We start from the raw sequence: 21,670 nt of genomic DNA, 5'->3' as shown, positions 1-21,670 counted from the left end.
GTTGCAAAAGAAAATTACAAGGCATAAACGCCTATCAACAGCCTACTCTATTCATCGCGTCGATCACCATCATCATCTCCGTCATCATCGCCATCATCGTTGCCATCATCATCACCATCTCCACCGTCATCACCAGTCGGCTCTTCATCGGACAATTCGACGGTAACTGGTGGATCGAGAACTGCTTTAAGACGCTGACACCAGTCGTCTTTCTTCAAAGATTCCACAACCAGATCCATAACAGGCAAAGTAAGGTTGTCATATGAGTTTTCAGCATGTGCAAGCGCGGCATCAGCCTGTTCAGTCACCGAGCAATGGCTCACATCAAATTCTTGCCCAAGCATCTGCTCAACATGACTGGCACATTCCAGGTAGCCCCCTCGATGACCCACCGCACGCGCGGCATCCGTGAGTGCAGCAACGGCGCGATCTAATTCGCCAGCATTAAGAATGGAGTTGGCAACCTTCAACAAAAGCGGAACATCAGAGGCAACTCGGACGAAAGTAGAAAGCACATAACAAAATTACAAACTTACCAGCACTACCCCACGAGTGCGCATCCACTCCGCCTCAGACACAAGCGTGTCAACGATGCCTTGGGCCTCGGAGTAGTTGGTCTGGGCCACATTAAGCGCGGCAGTGCTAACATCACGCGCCTCTTCAGCTGTGGCAGCCTTAACCTTCTCGGCCCCCAGGTCGATCTCCAAAGACTCACATTTGTCAATCTGCTCATTCAAGCGACGTTTGAGCTCAACAATCTCAATGTCCTTAGCTTGGAGATCTCTATCCTTGCGGGACAACTGCACCTTCGCCTCAGACAACTCAACCTGGAAATTGACAAACGACTTATGCCATTTTGTAAACAACATAGCAAGAAAAAGTGTTTTAAATAAACTAACCTCCATCTAGGGCTGTAAACGAACCGAACGTTCAGCGAACCGTTCGTGAACCGTTTGACGGGAAGTTCGTTTATGTTCGTTCGTTTAATAAACGAACGAACATGAACAAGAAATTTCGTTCGATTAGTTAAATGAACGAACATGAACAGATGTCTCGTTCGTTCGATTGTGTTCGTGAACGTTCGGTAAGGTGTTCGTGAACGTGTTCATGAACATTTGTTGATTTGCGTTCGTTTATGTTCGTATGTTTGTGTTTTAATTGAAGATCTTTATATTTTCTTATATTTTATTTGTACTTTTTATATTATTAAACTTTTATTTATTTTATTACCATAACAATTAAACTAGGAAAACTAACTTTCACCTTGTTGATGCATCATTTCCCTTTCATTTCTCATTATTTACATCGGCTAATACGATCGACCTCCGTTCCACAAGAAGGGATTCAAGTTCGAGTGCTACTCTCTGGGCCATCTATCTTTATCCTTCGTCGGTTTCACCAAATTTATTTGTGTTCATAAACCGTTCGCGAACACGCTCGTTTCCTTAATGAACGAACACGAACATAAAATCTCGTTCGGTAAGTGTTCGTGAACCGTTCGTGAACACATTTATTTCCTTAGCGAACGAACACGAACAAGGCCTTGTTCGTGTTCGTTCGGTTCGTTTACAGCCCTACCTCCATCTGCTGCTTGGCAGCCTTCTCACCATGCGCCTCTTCAACCTTCGATGTCAACTCAGCAATCTTCGCTTCGAGGTCAACAATCTTCTGCCGAGCCGCGTAGGCGCGCTCGTTATCCTGGGCACAAATGCGCTTGAACTCGGCCTTCTCCTTGGCCAGTTGCTGTTCAGCATTTTGGAGTTTATTTTTTAGGCCCTCGCGCCCCCATTCTTCGGCCTTCTTATCAGCATCAAATTTGGCCTTCTCCTCATCGAAGGCAGCTTTCGATTTGTCAAAATCAACAATGCGCTTTATCATGCGCTCGCGATAACCCTCCCAGTCTGCTCGCTCCCTAACCATCGTTCGCCACTCGCGAACTATCTGATGATTGGCAGCGCGAGCATTGGCCTCTCCAAGCACAAAGGTTTGATACAATAATTCATGAGGTTTCGCCCTTTGCCGGTTAACCTCTGCAGGGGTGAACGAGTTCAAGAACCACTCGCGGCAAGGGCCGAATTCCGAAAAGGTATCCTTTTGCTTCAAGCTCCAGGGAGCTCGGTGAGGGGCGTCACCGCGTTCTTCTTCGGTATAAGTTTTGTAATATATGTCACCAACAGTGTCCTTCGCCCCAATCACGTTTGGGTTATAACCCCCAGCTCCACCAGAGCTCGCGCCGCTAGAGGTATACCGACCCGACCCCTTAGAAGTAGTGATCTTGGATCGATCATGGGTCTCGACATGCGCGGAGTGGGTAGGTTTGGCGACCTCAGGCCCCTGAACATTGACAGGCTGATCCATAGCCTTCTTCTGTTCCAACTCCTTTTCCAAGGCCCTCTTCTTCGCCTCTTCGGCTGCCTTCTCCTCCTCCGCCTTCTTCTTTCTCTCTTCTTCATCTTTCCTCCTCTTCTCCTCCTCAATTTTCTTTTTCCTCTCTTCTTCTCTCTTCTGATTCTCCTCTGCCTTTCGCTGCGCCTCGGCAGCCTTCGCAGTGTCCTGAGCAGCAGTATCAGAAGACTTGATGGTAATCTTCGGCCTCTTCGACCCTGGCTCACTGAACTTGACACCCTTCTCAGGGGTCTTCTTCTTGATCTCTGTGCAAATAATACAAGTACATTAAGCGAGGAAAGTAAAGTAATGAGAAGCAAAAAACATACCAGGAGAAAACTTATACAACGAGCGCAGGTTGCTCGTTTTCCCAACCAAGGGAATCACAACAGCAGTAGCCGCGGAAGCCACACCAGTCGTGGCCTCACTTCTACCCCTTTTCCTGCCAATCAACTGGGCAGCAGCATCTTCTTCTTCTTCAGCCTCATCATCTTCAGGCACAGATGGGGTCGCGCCAGCATCAGGGTTACGAGAACCCGCGCTCCCAGAGCTTTTTGAGCCACCCGCTCCAGTTTTTGTTTTAGCTGTGCGCGATAAGCCTTCAAGTGAGTCACTGATTATCACAAAATCGTCTAAGTCACTTTGTCGAAGGCGAAGAGTACCTTTAACAGCAGCAGCGGTTGCGCGACTAGTGCCAGTCCCCTTGCTGGTCACTTCAGAATCCACCTTTGTCTTCTTCTTCTTCTTCAGGGGTTTCTTCTTCTTCTCTTCTGGGTCAATCCCCAGGTCGCGCAACACACCTGCAAAGATGTTAGACCACGAGCTTAGCTTGCCGCTGGAAGACCCTACTGACTTCTCGCTGGAAAGATAGAGAATCTCTTTCCCAGCAGAAGTCACAGAGCGCAAAGGACGAGGTTTAGGAAATTGCGCACCTTCAGTCGTGGTTGGCGGCGAAGCAAAGGCACCATCAACCGGATACATGAAGTTGCCCTTGATCTGGTCATACCAGCTCTCCTCGTCATCGCGCAATGGGCGCACGCCCATAGACCCACCAAACGTGGCGAAGGCAGCTTGATACAGTTGCGCCTCTACACGTAAATATACATAAGAAACAATTAAAGTAAATACATGAAAGAAGGAAAAGGAGATAACTAACCTTGATCGCCGATCTTCAGCACCGGAACCTCCTTGCTGTTGGGTGACCACAGGTCACTCATCTTGGCTGCCACTAACACGTTTTCCCCAAACACCCGATTTGGGGTTGGGTTCAACTGTTGGTACCACTGAGCATTCTTAGGGATCGGAAGGTCTTCTTTCGGTATCGCTTCAGTCTAATCCCTGAAGGGCATGGCGATCGGCAACACTTCCTCACGGATGAAGAAAAATTTGGGTTTCCAGTCATGGAAGGTTTAGTAGAATTTTCTTCGCTGCACCACGGCTTGCAAAAGAAAAGAAACCCATCGTCCTCTGCAATTGGTAGAAGGCCCGGAACTTCTCCACCGTTGGCTCGATGCCATGAGATTGGCATAAGAACTCGAAATGACGAACCCTAACCATCCCAGGTGGGCTCATCTGTGACAGATGGAAGTTGTAATGATGAAGAATATGCCCCATGAAGTTTGTAGCCGGTAACCTAAAGTTACCCTGAAGAAAGAGATCTTCATAAAGGGTAATATAACCCGGTGGTGCATCAGCCGCGGTCTGGCCCTGAGCCGGATACCGGGCGTCCCACTCCGGTGGGAATCGGAAACTCCGAACAATCTGTTCGAAGAGCCCAAGATCCCATTTGAGGACAGGAACAGGACCTTCCTCAGCAGCAACTTCTTGATGTTCTTCACTCATTATATCGAAAAAGAAATCTGGAAAAACTTGAAGAAAATCTTGAAGATTTAAAGAAAATCTTGAAGATGTGAAGAACTCTGAAGATTCAAAGAAGTGTGAGAGAGAAAGCAACGAAGAGAAGTGAGGATCTCTCACATCTCTTCGGATATATATACCCATCGCATTTAATGCGATGGGTAACCGTACCGCTTTCGCCGCTAGGCTAGCCAACGAGAGGCTGCCACGTCAAGCGGAAAACCAGGGGTGACGGTTACCACGCGCGCGTGGGCCTCACTCTCCTGACACGAAGTGCAACCGTCGCAGTCGGCATGATGACATCCGTGCCAGGGGTCAACTCAAACGTCGCACTCAACGACTTCTCCCACCAACTTGTCAGAGTTCAAATTTCGAAGTTCCCGCCATAAAAATTACAAGTAACTTTAGGCAAAAGTTACATGAGCCGCCCGAGCTAAACGTCGCCTTTAACAACCTTGCGCGCTTGATCGGACAAACAATAAATCCCTCAAGACCTGCCTTGGTAGCCGCGCAATAGGAAACAACAATTTCCACATGCGCCACACTAACCAAGATCAAAAGCACATTTCCTCTTTCACTTTTATTTCTCTTATTTTTATTAAGTCCAGAGCTCCAACCACTTGCGTTGCGCATGGTGCAGCACTGGACTGGGGGGACTTGAAGGGGTATGGTCCCAAAAAGTCGCGCAAACCTCCGCTCAGGTTGCGCGTGAGACCATACTCCTTATTCAGTAAACTTATTAATAAGACACTCGCGCGACATACACCACGTTCTGATCTACCCCGCGCGAGGCACGGCCCACAAGAGGCTCAGATATCAGCACTTAGCATAAAACAATGGAACAAATAAGCATACTAACCCCGCGCGAGTTAGTTTGCTGTCCAACAAGAACCACACAGTAGGGAAGCGCACGGCTACCTACAGTGATACACAAGGTACAAGTGGCAGTAAAAGGAGCCAATGAGCGTCCAGCAGGCTCTGGTCAATCGTGCGCCACGATCGCCTGACGAGAAGTACACAAGGACGTCTACGTGGCACCAATCAGAGGACGGAGACAACTGTCCCACGATCTCCACTTGTCTGCTGATGACAGAAGGACAACAAGGCCGACAACAATGACACGTGGCTCCAATCAAGGTGCGCCAGCACCGACGAACGTCTAGAAGCCACTAAGCGGTCGACGCCAGCGAGGCAAAGAGCATATCCGTTATGTTGTGCGTTTCCGGCCCAAGGCCCATCAGCCCATAACCTCTTACACCTCTCCGGCTATAAATAGAGACCTCATTCCACAGGTTAAACATTCTATTCCCTCTACTCTCACTCTTAGCACTTAATTATTCCCAAAGCAGTTGCTTATTCTCACGCCGGAGCCTGGTTAAGAGGGAAACCCCCACATTCCCCTCTTAACGAGTAACGGTGTTCTGTTGCAGGATCGAACCATCAAGTCGGAGCTCAAATATCCATAAGAAGATTAACCACTATGCTAGAAACATAAACCAATCTTAATTAAGTCCCTAATTAGATCAGTGTTTCTTCACAGTGGTAACATACTCACTTCAAGGAACAACCCTAGACTATCAAACTACCGAAACTCAGATCTGTCATAGTTGAACAATTGAAAACCTAAAATCCGAAAAGTTTTACTCGAATATGAAGAACCCTAATATCATCGTTCCACAACCGTTAACCCTAAGAACTGCGGAAATACAGGTCGAACATGTGTCAATAGCTGAAACCCTAAAATCCAAAAGGTATTAATCGAATCCGAAGAACCCTAACACCATAGATTCATAACCATTAACCGAAAAAAATGGTGAAACACAGATCTGCAGTCGTTATCCTGCACAAGCGTTTATCAATGAAGGTGTTAATCGAATATGAAGAACCCTAATCGAACAAAATAGTATGATGTATAAGACGCTAGGGTTTAGAGGGGTAAAAACCTTGAAAGATTGAAACGATTGAAGTGATGATACGTATGACGGAGCTGAAGAGAGTGTACACAAGTGTAACCATCTTGAATCGCCATGGAATCTGATGATGAGGATGAAATCGTGATGCAGAGAGAAGCGAGTTTGGACAAGAAAGGGGCTGGATTCAACACATTTGTGGCTAGGGTTGAGTTAACTAGCATTATGTAGTATCTATTTCTTAAATCGGATTATCCGTCTAATATCCGTATTTCTATATCGAACCCAACCCATTTCCAATTTGTGTTTAGATCAAACCTCGCCTGTTAAGTGAATATGGCCCAAAACCTCAATTCATTATATAATAACTTGGCCCATTTGTATATATAGTTTAGAAATTGCATTTTTTTTACTTTTAATTTTTATTGATAATTATTACTTTTTTGTTCTTTCATTTTTTATTCTTTTAATTTGTTATTAGAGATTTTTTTTAAATCTTTTATGGTATTTGTATTTGTTATTTATAGAAGATGGATGAAGATTACACTGTAGCTGATTTTTCTTCACTAACTCACTATGGAGTATGGTATAATCTTAGTGTTGTACGTGTTTAATTTACTTGGTATGATGTCAGCAGAAACAAATTACTACTTATTTTACTTGATAAAGATGTAAGTTCATTTATTTATTTATTTCGTTTTTTAAGTTTACATACATTATATTTAAGTAACATACTTTATGTTATAGAGAAGAAGACTTGTAGCAATTGTCCCCGCTAATTTGGTTCACTTATTTGATGGCATGGAACTCGTGGGTCATGTTTTTTCGGTTTCTCATTTTCAAATTGAGAATTTCAAGTTTAATGATTATCCAACATACAAAAGCTACGTATTAATTTATGGTCGTATCAAAATAGTTATAAATGAAAGCACAAAATTTACTCCGTGTATACATGAGGTTTCAAAGGGTTTTCCGTTGTATCCACTGGTGCCGTGCTTTAATGTTTTGAAAGAGTACAAGGGTTTTCACAAACATATTGTTGGTATACATAAATTCTTTCTATTTTTTTTTGGATTTGTTATATATATATATATATATATATATATATATATATATATGTGTGTGTGTGTGTGTGTGTGTGTGTGTGTGAAAAGTCTAACATGTTGTTGCCTTTATTGTAGATGTTATAGGAAAAATCATCAAGGGGAAAAGAATAAAGCATATGTTTACTTTTAAGATTAATTTGCAAGATGCTACGTAAGCCACGTTTTTATTATTAATGACCTTAATGTTTTAAGTAACACATATATGTACACATATTTTTTTAATATAATGTGTTTGATTATTTTACAGTGGTCACGTTATAAAGTTGCGTCTAGACACATCGAGGCATATAAATATTGTACGAACATATCGTGCAATATCCAGTAAATCTATCATATACGTCTCTCAACTCAAGTTGGTCTATACGTCGTCAAGTATGTTATAGGCTTAATACGTATTTCTTATATATTTTAATTTTTTAAATGACCTATGAACATTATTTGTAACACATGTCTGCTTTTTCAGTTAATATGTTGAAGGATACGGAGTTTACTAAAATGGTTATTGAACCAGATGTGCATGAGGCACACTTGCTTAGATCTATGCAACGTTAAAATTATTGTTCATGTTATTTAATGTTTTGGATTATTTAGTATTTTGTACTTAATATGTTTTGTTTTTTCATTTGTTTACCTTTTTTGTTGAAAATTTTAAAATGTTTTCCAGTTTAAGATAATAACCTTATGTATTACTGTCGTCATGTAGATTTAACTTTATGAATGAATGACATTATATAGGTAATTTTATTCATAATCATGTGCTAACAATAATTATACTAATATTACTTCCAGTGAGAAATGAGTACGAACAACCTACAATCATGCAAAAGAAAAATGTTTTTACATGGCCATGGACGACAAAGTACTTCTATTGATGATCTTGGTCTTGACATTCTTGTGTATGAGATATTAATAAGGCTTCCTGCAAAGGGTGTGGGTCGGTCAAAGTGTGTATGCAAGGAATGGTTATCTCTTCTATCGACACGTCATTTTGCTATGATGCATTGTTGTCACATATCTACATCCTATAACCAGAAATTTATAGCAATTGGTTCGCGCTTATGTTCTGTATTCTCCCTTTCGTGTGAAGATTCAGGTCCATTATTAAACTCCAGAATCTTACTTCCATTTGAAGCGCCTTGGAATAAAGTAAATATTCTAACAAGTTTTGAAGGATTGTTATGTGTTTGTTTTCGTAATACTGACAAATTGGTTATTTGGAATCCATTAACTCGTGCATTTAAAGAGGTGTCCAGCTCAAATAGTCGTGGTTTATATAAACCTAAGTCAGATGCAATTGAGTTGTATGTGGATAAGACGGATGACTACAAGCTTTTACACATAAAGCGTAGGCGTGGTAGAATGTGGGTTCATGTATATTCAAGTATGTTTGACTCGTGGCACAAAATCACTTTTGCAAATAAACTTCGTTGCTGGCGTGGAAAGCCTATTTGGTCTAATGGAACTTTTTGCAAAGGTGTTTTATATTTTTTGGTTAACTGTTTTATTGAGAATAAGGGTGTTATGTTGTTTGGCTTTGATGTGGAATCAGAGAGATTTAGGTTGAAAACCTTTCCAAGATTTCCACATGCTTACTATGATGGAAATTTAGTTGTTGTTCATAAAGAGCTTCATATGTTTGTTACTCATGGGCTTCCTAACTGGACGGTTGATTTGTAGAGGATGGAAGGTGTGTTTTTCCTCGCATACAGCCTCCTATTATTTTATCATGCTCTATTACACATATTACAAGTACTGGCAGGTTTCTTGTCGTATCGAATGATGGAGTTGCTAATGAAATTGACACGACAAAGAAAGGGGATGATTGTTTCTTACCTGTAGTTTGGTTTCACGGGTTACAAGGAGCAATATATACCGAGACTCTTTCTTCACCAGATTTTTATTTCCATTAAGTATGCTTTTTTGTTTTGTTCGTTTTAATGTTTCGTTGTTTGTTTAGTGACATTATAAATATGTTTTATCGTTTTGTTTATTATGTTCTATAAGTATTTATGTTATTATGCCGTTAGGGGTGCCCGGCCTACGGACGGGCTCTCAACTAGTTCGGTTTGTTTACAGCATATCATCATAAATTATTAAATACACGAATTTAATTAAACAAACTTTCCGACGAATGATTCACAAACTGTTCATTGAACGTTCGGTTTGTTTGTTTACACCATATCATCATAAATTATTAATAAATACACGAATTTAATAATAGGATAATTTTCCAAAAATCCCAACAATCAAACATACAAGAAGCTTCCCTCATTCCACCTTCTATTTTAGGGCTCAAAATCCCCTCATCTCATCTGCTGCAATCAATCATGGCGACTCCTGATGTTTTCTCGTCCTCACATCTATTTGATCTTACCAAAGGTGCACTTTTTTCCCCTAATTACATTTCTCCAGTTAATTGCTTGAATTGAACGATTGTTGGATCAAATAAGATATTTGTGTATGTTTGCAGGTGATACTAAATCCAGAGGACTTGCCCTCGAGAAGAAAATTGAATATCTTGAGAGCTTGAACGACAGAGTAATTTTAATTTAAATGTTTTTTTTTAATTTTATTTTATTTTCTGGAGTAGAAAATATAGTGTTTTTTTTTTGTTAATTGTGTAGGAAATTAATTACCATGCAGCATATGTGATTATTGAATTGATATATTGATAAAAGCTATCTGTATATGCTGATCAGTTACTAAATGTTTCCAAGATTCTATATGCTGAGTTATCTCGTACTTGCTGCAAATTTCGTCTTCGTTGTCGGTTTTACTAATTAAGCTGTTCTTGTTGTAGCCCCGCTTGCGGTATGCACATATAATGTATATATGTGTGGACGCTCGGGGGCAAAAGTGAAAGTGCACTAATTTTAACGTTATTTTACTCATAGTTATTAAAGGCATTAGGCGCACTCAAGGCGCATAGGCCTCGTCTGGGGCCTAGGCGCAAAGCACAAAAAAAGCGAGGGCCTGAGAAAAATAAAGCGCATAATGAAAAAAATTAAAAAAATATATTATGTCTTAGAAAAAGAATACTATTCTTCAAATAAAATAAACAAAGTCTATTGTGTAACACTTTATATAATCTAATTAGTACCAAAATATTAGTGTATTAGTGTAGAAAAGTAGTTTTCCTTGATTAAAAGTAGAAATTTGGCTAGATACTTGTCGGAATTTAGCCGGAATCTAGGAATCTTGCCGGAATGTGCGCCTGAACCATCACCTAGAGAATTAAAGCGCAATTTCCTCGACTTAAAGCGCAACTGCCTCGCCTCGCCTGAAAAATGGGCCTAGGCGCAAGAGGCGATGGCTTTTAACAACTATGATTTTACTAATTTCGTGAAAATAGCGTTAAAAGAGGGGGATGGTTAATCATGCATCATGTGGTGGCGTTGATAGCCGAAAGACAAAAGGGTAGATGCACTAATCGGCCTCTGTCCCGATTGTGGAGTGTTATGTGCCTTGTGTCCAAGGCTTGATGCAAAACTACTATCGAGCCGGGGGTCTCACTGGAAGCAGCCTCTCTATTCCTAAGGGGTAGAGGTAAGGCTGTCTACATCTTACCCTCCTCAGACCCTACCTTTGCTTTGCTATTGATGGGATTTAACGAGTATGATGATGATATATAGCTTGTTGCTAATGCTATTAACTAGGTAAAGTCGATAAAGTTTGATGACCGAAATAAATCCCTTTTCAGTTTTTCACAACTTTTGTTAATTTTTAGTTACGCTTTGGGTTGTTTCTGCTGTTAATTAGTTTTTTTTTTATCCTTGATTCTGAAAACTATGTAGTTGATGACACTTGTTAATTTTCTTTACAGGTTAGCAACAGGCGGGCACGTAGATGGATTAATGATCGTATACTGTTGGAGCTTGTACCTCGTTTGACTGGAGATGAAATTAGAGGCCTATTTGCTCCACCACCTTGGGGTAAGGCACTTTGATATGTGTGTGTGTGTATTTGGATAGTAGGGGGGGGGGATAGTGCACGGTCCTCCCAACCGCCGGAGTAGTTGCTTGTATTGCATACTTTCTTGTTGTATATTAAAGCACATGTCTTTCATATATGATGTATGAATGCTTTAATTTTAATAAAAGAGTAAAATGCCATTTTCGTCCCTGAGGTTTGGCCAGTTTTGCGACTTTCGTCCAAAGATTTGTTTTTCCGCATTTGGATCCAAAAGGTTTGAAATCTTGCCTTTCTCATTCGCTTCGTTGACTCCATCCATTTTCTCTGTTAAGTTAGGGGTATTCTTGTCTTTTTTTGTTAGCTTAAGGGGAAACTCGGTCTTTTGAATACTTTTATATCATGCTAAATGCTTGTACATAAAGTGAAAAAGACCGAATTACCCTTTAAGTTAACAAAAAAGACAGAAATACCCTTGACTTAACGGATAAAAAATGGATGGGGTTAACGAGGCAAATGAAATGGCAAGATTTCAAACCTTTTGGATCTAGATGAGGAATAACAAACCTTTGGACGAAAGTCGCTAAACTGGCCAAACCTCAGGGACAAAAATGGCATTTTACTCTTTAATAAATTATGTTATATTACGAACTTCATTTTAATTACATCACATGCAATATTACCTAAAAGGGCCAAGACACAATCGAAACATCATTATTTTGTTTCTTCGGTTGGTCAAGTACATAGTTGTTAATGGCGAATAGCGATAAGGTACCTATATGCTACATAGCGAATAACGATAAATAGTGGGCGGCTATTATATAAACAAAGATACACTCTAAAAAATTATATGTATATTTATATCAAAATATCCTGGTATATATGCTATTTTACATGTATATTTAACAAAAACCTAAAATCCAGCTATCTTATAGCTATATTTAATTGCTATTTATATTGAAAAAAAAAAACTTGTCGCTATTATCGCTACAACCCTAATAGCGAGCCTAGACCTATATGCTACGTAGCGCGCTATAGCGATCGCTATGCTCGCTATTGACAACTATGGTCAAGTAGTAAATCTACCTCCATGCCATGCTCTTTATTTGCTAAACTGGCAACATGAATACATCATTGACATAAGGTTCATTTTACAGGTGATGAGGCACGACCGTCACCATTTAGCATGACAAATGTCGGGGAGTGGGACAAATTTAGGAACATAGACATGGATAAAGAGGTTCATTTCTCGTATTTCTATCGACACTATTTTAGTATCCTATTATTAAATTTACGCTGCCTCCGGTTTTTAGTACTGATTCATCATTCTTTGGTAGGCTGGTGTGATCGAGGCCCTTAAAGGTTCCTCATCCAGGAAGAAAAGTCACGTGGATGCTGATAAGATAGCTGCGTTAACCGCTTGGCACAGGGTTGACTGCAAAACTAGAGACGCGTTTCGTAGAAGCTTCCTTCCGGAACTTGTTGATGGTTACGAGGTATTCATAAGTGGATTATATATTACATTGCTTGACAAATGGCTATGCTTTTGTCACATGCAATCCGTCCATGCCTCCAATATTGAACTTTTGCAACTGAAATGCCTAAAATACCCTTCAACTTGTTCAGGAGAACGTACGGGCCTTTGTTTCAGAGGCAGGTGGCGAGGAGGTTCTTATACTACGTGTCCAAGACCCGTTCCATAGGTTGTTACTTCATGGTGTTTGTGAGGTACACATTTATATCTACATAACATGATTTCGGTATCAATACGTAAATTTTGAATGCTGGACGTGAAATTTTAAATTCGTGATATGCTTTTAAAACGATAAACTTAAAACGGTGGCACTTTCGACCCATTTACTTTCAGATGGGTTGATCAGGGTATGTTTTATCTCTTATGGTATAAGGCCGTCTGTCGTGCAGCGTTAGTTATATCACGCCAAAAGTATATATTGGTGCCCCCATAGCACCGCCAACACCACTACGGCGGGTGCTATGGGGTGTTCTTTTCCAGCTCCCGTGAAAATCATAGCGGCGTGAGGGGGGGATTATTTCATATACTAACTCACACACATATATATACATACATATATAAAAAGCCTATACATATATAACCCCAGTACACCCTTTTGTGATATAAAGCCCCTCTCTTACGCGTTTCGCCACTTGTCGCATAACGCCATGGGTTCCCAGGAACCCATTCGATTCGAAGAAAATGGAAAAAACTAGTGTAAACCTTGTACGATTTGGGAAAAAATAATGAAAATAAGTGAAAAACTACCAAAAGGAACCCAGTGGAATCCGACTCTGGATCCGCCACTGTTTATGACTACACATGGTCTAAAGGAAACATGCAATACGTAAAATCTTTATGATGCATTAAACCTCTAAAATCATCAATTATAGTTCAGCACACTAATTATTTATAAAATGTTAAAATATTCTTTTATGTTGTCGTTGACAGTTCTACAATTTGGTCTCAACAACCGAATCAGAAACCAAAGGTACAAAGGTGTTGAAGATGACCAAGATCAAGAAGAAAAAAGCGGGTGATGACGAGCTCCCGACCATCACTCTTTGCCAGTTTCTCAAAATGGCAAAAGATGGGTTTTGGTAGGCGTTTTTAGCCCTAACCAGTTCCCACCCATGTAAATAGATAGCTAAAGTTTACCAGAATGTAGACTTATTTAGTTATTTATGCTCTACCCGCCCACAAATGGGAGAGCTAAAGATGCTTTCTCTTGAATTCCTGTAAAGTGAGTATTTCATATGTTTGCTGAATAATGATACCCTGTTTCTTACTTGAACTTGTATCAAGTTGTGGGTTGTAATTTATAAGAAATAAAGTGTTTTTCTTAAATAATTAGCTCATAGAGTCATGTCTCTTTCACTTTATTTGTTTTATTATGTTTGATCAGAATATTTAAATAAAGTCAAGAGTTATTATCAATCAATCAATTAATCAATCATACCCAGTAAAATCCCACAAATAGCAAAGCTATTTGTAGGGTCTGGGGAGGGTGGGATGTAGGCACACCTTACCTCTACCCCTAGGGATAGAGAGGCTGCTTCCAGAGAGACCCTCGGCTCTAAAACACCCAGGAAAGAAATAGATAGAGCATGAGGTGTGTGTGTGTGTGTGTGTATGAAGCTACCAATGTAGTATGAGTTGCGAAATAGTGCATGGTAGGACAGAACAAATATGACAACACCAAACAGCCTATACACATAGTTACATATCTATGACCATACACTACACCTAGAAACACAACTGTACAAAACATCCTATACACATAGTTACTTATGTACGCCCATACACTACACCTAAAAACACAATTGTACCCTCTCCTAGAAATCCTTAACCTTAATCCTACGTCTCCACGAGCTCCTATCATGGACCATGTTCTCAGAGAGGTGCAATTTTTGCAAATCCTGCTTAATCCGCTCATCCCAAGTAATTTTGGGTCTGCCTCTACTCCTCCTCCCCTCCACCTCAAGGGTTTCAACCACTCTAACTGGTTCTATCGTCTGCCTCCTCTTCACATGCCCAAACCATCTCAATCTTCCCTCCTTTATCTTATCTGATATACTAGCTACTTCTAACATTTCCCTAAAAACATCATTTCTTATCCGGTCTAACCTTGTGTGGCCACACATCCATCTTAGCATTCTCATCTCTGCTACCTCCATCTTGCGTGCCTGTACTTCCTTAATGGCCCAACATTCAGTTCCATATAACATAGCAGGTCTAATTGCAACCCTATAAAATTTCCCTTTCAATTTCGTTGGGAACCTCCTATCGCACAATACCCCAGTGGCAGCTCTCCACCTACACCATCCGACCTGGATGCGGTGGGCAACGTCACTATCTATCTCCCCATCCCTCTGGACAAACGATCCTAGATACTTGAACTTAGTCACCTGCGGGACCGCTTGATTGTCAATGGTGATCTGAATGTCCTCATCGTTGTCTACTCCACTAAAGTCGCAATACAAGTACTCAGTCTTAGATCGACTAATCTTTAAACCTCTTCCCTCTAAAGCTGCTCGCCACTCTTCTAACCTCGCATTCAGGCTTTGTTTACTATCAGCAACTAACACGATATCATCTGCAAAAAGCAGGCACCACAGAAGAGCCCCCTGAATTAACTTTGTCAACTCATCTAGGATAACTGCAAATAGAAAAGGGTTCAAAGCGGACCCTTGGTGGAGTCCTACCTCCACCGGGAAAGAATCAGTATCCCCTACAGGCGCTCGGACACTAGTCTCAGTCCTAACATACATATCCCTAATTAAGTCTATATACTTCCCAGAAACTCCTCTACTCTCCAAACTATCCCAAATCAGTCTACGTGGCACACTGTCATAGGCCTTTTCAAGATCAATGAACACCATGTGTAGGTCCCGTTTCTTCTCCCTATACTTCTCCACCAGTCTCCTTAGAATATGTATTGCTTCCGTAGTCGATCGCCCTGGCATAAAACCAAATTGGTTTACCGTGACTTGGGTTTCTCTTCGGATTCTCGTCTCAATTATTCTCTCCCATAATTTCATAGTATGCCCTAGCAACTTAATCCCTCTATAATTCCCACAACATTGGGCGTCCCCTTTGTTCTTATACACAGGTACTACTACACTATTCCTCCATTGATCTGTCATTTTCCCAGATTTGAAAATAAGATTGAATAAAATATTTAGCCAATGAACCCGATGCAACAGTGGTTGAAACGCGGCGGAGGCTGGTGGTGTAGCTGAAAGCGGCAGAGGTGGAGCTACCGGTGGACTCGGGGGTGGTGAACAGTGGCTCGACGGTGGTGGGCGACGGTGATTGGAGGTTGGTTGGTGATGTGGATGTAAGGCGGTGATGGTGGAGGTTTGGTGAGCGACAGTGGTAGTGAACGGCAGTCGGAGATAATCGGTGAAGGTGTGTGATCGACGGTGGTTGATTTAGGTTGAAGGCGACGAAGTAGCGGTGCTAAAATCAAACCAAAAAATTTCAGTTTATGATGCATTGAAAATTCAAGAGTTATTATCCTAATATATTAATTATACAAACTTGTAAATAGTGTTTTTAATATATTATTATTATTATAATATATATATTTTTTAATAGTTTTAATATTATCATTATAATAATAGTGTTTTTAATATATACCTATATATTAATTATAATATATTACTTTTTTTAAATTTCACAAGTACAAGGCTTGAAATGTAATTTCTTTTTAAACCTAAAACCATCATCCTCTCCTTTCTCTCTCAACAACCTTCAAAACAAACCATCAACTACCACTCACACTGTTACTCACCTCCATTGTGTAATGCTAATTGTTTTGTGTATTTTTGCTTGTGATTTGTAGTTTGGAGGGCTTTTGATAACCGGAATGTCACCTTCTAAGCTTGAAGAACGAGATGGAGATATCATGTTCAGAATCAGAAGAAGAAGGTTAGATCAACATGTGAAATTCCTAAGAACTTCCGGCCGTTGATGAGTTCGCCAGCGACAAATCTGGTGGAGGATCTCATCTCTGTTGTGATACAACTTTTGACTAGCTTCGTTCAACAAATTTTCTCCTGCTAAAGGTCGTCGTCGTCACTTGTGCGGTTAAACGACCTAAATCGACCTTACACGGTTCGCCGGGATTTAAAACGGAAATTATATGATTTGAATCGGAACCACACGGTTCGTAGGAAATCAAAACGGAAACTCTGTGTTTTGAATTCACCGCACGGTTCGTCGGAAATTAGAACGGAAACTTTATGATTTGAATCAGAATCTCTGTAATGAGTGATATCTAAAGCCATCTTCATTACGAGTGTTAGATTTAAGTAGGTCTAAACAAATTTTCATTAATTATTAATATGATCGAGTTGAATTAAAGTTACAGTGTCTATTCATAGCTTATTTAAGCCTTCAAGCTATGAACAAGGAGTATCGCCAATTGAAGGGGTAAGGTCCCAAAATCCTTATAAAAAGTGCTTGGGACCATACCACAACTCTAATTTTCAGCTTGGCACCTTGCGCGGCCGCGCACTGGTCTCACAAAAGAAAGGTTAAAAGGCCCACAAACAGTACACTTGTGCCCAAAAGGAATCATAAGACCTTGCGCCTTTCCTACACAAAGCAAAGGATAAGAATCCGGAGTTAGATACTTCCGCTTAATATTCAGACTTGGATATTATCTGCCCAGACTTGGGATTTATTCATCTGTTTCCACACGATAAGGTGTCACACCAGATTACAGCAGTAATCTTCTAGGAATAATACAATCGTGCACTACCAAGACGGTTACAACCGTCTGGACATGTGTCACTATATCAGTCGTCCCAAAATTCACAACGAATGCATGCAAATGAGGAGTAATCTTCACTTAAGTCACTTTACACGTGGCAAATCCCTAGCCTTTGATCTAAACCACGATCCGTGTGCTATCACATCGGATCAAGGAATATTAACGGAAGAAAGCATAACCGCTTACGGAGTTAGCATCTTCCGTCTTCTTTTCACTAACGGGTTTTCCCGCCTTTTGAACGACCCCGGCTATAAATAAGAGAAAAATCAGGTATGAACACAAGTGACACACACTTCTCAAATACATTTTCTTCTTCATTACCAATACTTATTCTAACACCGGAGTCGGGTCAAGGAGAGAACCCTCTTCTCCCCTTGACGAGGCTAATGGTGCTCTTTTTTGCAGAAGTACCGGAGAAGAAGGTCTGTCAAGACTTAAATCGATCGAGTGGGAACTAACATTTTTATGCGGATTCAAACCCCCTAGATATCTCGGTCCCGACCATTTATCTAGTGTTTCTTCATTGGCGCCCACCGATTCCTCTGTTTTTTCCAGTTTTCATCTCGTTTCGATTTAGTTCTTTTCATCCTCTGTTCTAACACATGGCAGAGAATTCATCATCTCACCGGCAACATGGTCCTCGACCAAACAATTTGCAAGTAGAAGGAATTCCGGAGGATGCCTCCGACGATAACGAGGTTCAATCCAACCGAGCAAATGATCCTATCATTGCAGGAATGTTACCAACAAACCCTGCTCAATCAATTTTACCACCAGGAGAAACTCCGATATCCTGGTATGTCCGGTCTCAAGGGGCATTAAACGCAGTATACACACATCTGTGTGCTCAAACTGCTCCCCTGACTCAATCACGGAGACCGGGATCTCGTGCTCATGCTTCTCAACGAGAAGAATCAACTTATGAAGGTACAGAAGTTTATGCTAGATCTACATCACAACACACTCAGACAGGAACACACCGAAGGCAATCAGTTCATGATAGGTTGGGTTCTCAACGAAATACCCACACTGACGAATCTGATCCAACATATCGCTTAAGTGCAAATACTAGTGTGTTCCATCGATTGCAACCAAACTATAACAAGTACAGGCCTCGAGCGGTTTATAACCCTGAGGCAGAACACAACTATGACTTGGTTTACCGCCCTGCAGAAGCAGCGGAAAACTCAAAGTTCATACTAGAAATAGCTTTAGCTCCATTGGAGAAGGCTAAATTACCATCCAACATAGGGAAGTTTAATGGGTTAACAGACCCCGACGATCACCTAAGGGTATTTTCCAGCGCAGGTCTAGTTGGGGGTTGGACTCTCCCGCTATGGTGCCATCTGTTCGTACAAACTCTGACCGGCCCACCACGTATTTGGTTCGATAACTTACCAACCGGGCAAATCGAATCATGGAAAGATCTGCGAGAAAAGTTTTTGACACACTTCAGCCAGCAGCGGCGTTCCATCCGTGATACATCTGACGTCATGAACATCTCGCGCAGGGATGACGAAAATCTGGAAGATTTCATCACCAGATACAATAAAGAAGTATTGGAAATTGGCGGTGTTCATGAACAATTGATCCGTGCGCAATTCAAGTACGCGGTTCGATGCGATGACATGATCAAAGTTTTATCTGGAACAGAAGGCCTTCCAACAAGTTGGGAGAAGATAATGGCGGCAGCCAAAGTTTATGCGCAAACGGAGAAAAACCTCACGACAAACAGACCACCGCCACCACATAATAGGCCCGCGGATTTAAGCTTAACCGGCGAAAGAAGGTTTAAAAAATCATGGCGTGAGTCTGGAACAGGGAGCCGTTCGTCCGAAGACGCCCGTACAACAATCAACAAACTCTCCGCACAGCGAGAAAGCAAACAGGAAAATAGGGAGAGACAGTGGACTCCCCTAACAAAAACCCCGGCGGAGGTCTTAAGTACTGAAGACTATCAATTCAAGCCTCCGATTCCGATGAAAAATAAACGTGGACAAGACCCGGCGCAATATTGCGAGTATCACAAAGACAACGGGCACACTCTCTGCGTACAGAAATAGAGAAAGCCCTCAAGAGCGGCGAACTAACGCACCTACTCCAAAATGTACGAAAAGAGATTAAGCAGATAACCCGAGGGGAGGAAGGCCCAAGTAAACGGGCAAAAACCTAAGTGACAGCTCTATAAGCTCCCCGTGGAAAGACATGATCCATCAGACATGGCGGAGATACTAGAGAGTAAGTTAAGTTCCACATAATTATTACAAAAACTTTGTAAAAGCCTCAGTGCTCTATCCATGAATAAAATTGCAAAGTTTCTATTATTTTTGTCTTTACAAAATGCATGCAATTTCTTGTAGTAAGCGCAAAAACATTATGGTAGTTACAAAATAAGCTCCATGCGCGGTCAGTGATCATGTCACAAACGACCATAAATCCACACATGAGCTTTATACCAACTTCATTCGCCTTACTCGATAAAAGCAATTGTACTCATGCAAAACATTGTAAAATTGTTAAACAAAACAAATAGAAACATGTTGTTCTCAAGCGTACGGATACGTCCTGAACATTTCCAAACACGGCAGTGCTTAAAATACTTGCGCAACAGCGCACCATCAAAACAGGGATTTACATCTCGCATATTACATGAAAAATTGTTCAAATACAATTTTAAAACAAACTACTCTAAATCTTCACCCTCATCCGGGAAGATTTCCTTTAATCGCGTTACGTGGTCATCCGACTGCAGACCCGCGTTTATCAAATCCATAATCGGAAGTTGCAAATTGTTAAACTCTGTCTTCATGGAAGCAAGCGCGGCGCCAGTATTTACGCCAAAAGTTGCAGACTTGCTATTATCCCAGTTGACTTGTAACGCACTATTCACACGTTGGGAACATTCGGCATATCCTTGCGCATACACATCACGTCGCGCAGCAACCATTAAGTTGGCAACAGTTTTATCTAACTCTTCAGAGTTTAACACAGATTCCGCAACCTATGAAATCAAACAAAAATAAGTATCAAAGAAAGCGCCTTCCACAAACAAGAAGGAGAGAAGAAACTTACGCAAGCAATCCCACGATCTTTCAACCAGGCCATATCATTCTTTAAAGGATCAAGCTCGCTTTCCGCTGTAACCCGCGCCGTTTCTCAATTTTCTAACTTTTCCTCAACCTCAGTCAAACGGCGGGAGGTTTCAGTATTCTTGGAATGCGCAAGCTCCAGCTCCTTCTTAAGTTGTTCCTGATCAGAAACCAAAGCAATAAGTTCTTTCAACTCTTTATCTCTAAGGGCAAGGGTGGCAAAAGCTTGTAACTCTCGTTGCTCACTGCGCTCCCTATGAGAACGCGCCTCCGCCAGCGCAGCTTCTGCATCAGCCTTCTCCTTCTTCAATTTTTCTACCTCCGCATCCTGATTCTTCAGTTTTTCAACCTCAGCCTTGAGGTTATTAATGATACTACGAAGGTTTGCTTTCTCAGCATTATCTTTTTCGCAAATTTTTCTCCAATTTTTACGTTCCTCGGAAAGGAGAGCAGCTTCAGCTTCCGCTTTTCTTTTCCAACCAGCAACAGACCATTCCTCAGTCTTGCGCTCAGCCTCAAACTTGGCTTGATCATCTTTTAATTTAGCCATCAATTGAGCCAGACGTCTCTCATCTTTGACAAATTTCTTCCGAGATGCCGTAAAGGATTCCTGCTCCTTATGCATGTTATACCACTCACGTACTATGCGGTGAGTGGTAGAAACATGAGAAGCAGCTTCTGTACAATAAGACTGGTAGGTCTGTTCATAAGCTCGACCTTCCTGAAATTTAATCTCTCCAGGTGGAAGTGTCCCCTGCAACCAATCTTGGCACACATGCCAATCTGAGAAAGTATCACCTTTCTTTAAGTTCCAAACGGGGGCGTGAGGATCAGCAGCATCTTTCTCCGTGTAAGTTCGGTAATAGTAATCTCCCAAGGTTTCCTCTAGGCGGATCGGAGAATGTTTACTAATACCAGCAGACGAATCTTCCCCCTCAACTGTCACCTTCTCAACATGCTCCGGCATAGTATCAGAAGGTTTAGGGGAAGAAGTAGAAGTGTTCTCAGTTGTCTCTTTCCCCAAATCTTGAACAACAACCTCAGGGGTTGGGGGATTATCAGCATCATTCACCACACCTGGATCAACACCAGCAGGCTTCTCAGTTTCAACAGTCTTCTCC

At 41.3% G+C, this 21,670-nt stretch overlaps 2 protein-coding genes across 2 annotated transcripts; one reads left to right on the top strand and one right to left on the bottom strand.

Annotated features, from left to right (window-relative positions):
• Positions 1–1,937: 1,937 nt before the first annotated feature.
• Positions 1,938–3,570, bottom strand: LOC118484924 (hepatoma-derived growth factor-related protein 2-like). Its single transcript, XM_035981039.1, has 4 exons — positions 3,318–3,570; positions 2,715–3,185; positions 2,029–2,651; positions 1,938–1,970 (listed from the first exon to the last, which is right to left on the bottom strand). The coding sequence occupies exons 1-4, from the start codon at positions 3,427–3,429 to the stop codon at positions 1,938–1,940; spliced, it is 1,239 nt and encodes a 412-aa protein (XP_035836932.1). The 5' UTR covers positions 3,430–3,570.
• Positions 3,571–9,478: 5,908 nt separating this feature from the next.
• LOC110943263 lies at positions 9,479–14,033 on the top strand. The gene is made up of 7 exons (XM_022185016.2): positions 9,479–9,637; positions 9,729–9,796; positions 11,082–11,190; positions 12,325–12,407; positions 12,505–12,663; positions 12,794–12,895; positions 13,632–14,033. Exons 1-7 carry the CDS (start codon positions 9,586–9,588, stop codon positions 13,782–13,784), a joined length of 726 nt encoding a protein of 241 aa, XP_022040708.1. The 5' UTR covers positions 9,479–9,585; the 3' UTR covers positions 13,785–14,033.
• Positions 14,034–21,670: the final 7,637 nt, after the last annotated feature.

The sequence above is a fragment of the Helianthus annuus genome, chromosome 1 (assembly GCF_002127325.2).
Source record: "Helianthus annuus cultivar XRQ/B chromosome 1, HanXRQr2.0-SUNRISE, whole genome shotgun sequence".
Lineage (NCBI taxonomy): Eukaryota > Viridiplantae > Streptophyta > Magnoliopsida > Asterales > Asteraceae > Helianthus > Helianthus annuus.
Note: the sequence above shows the minus strand (reverse complement) of the source record. Positions and strands in the feature narration are given on the sequence as shown.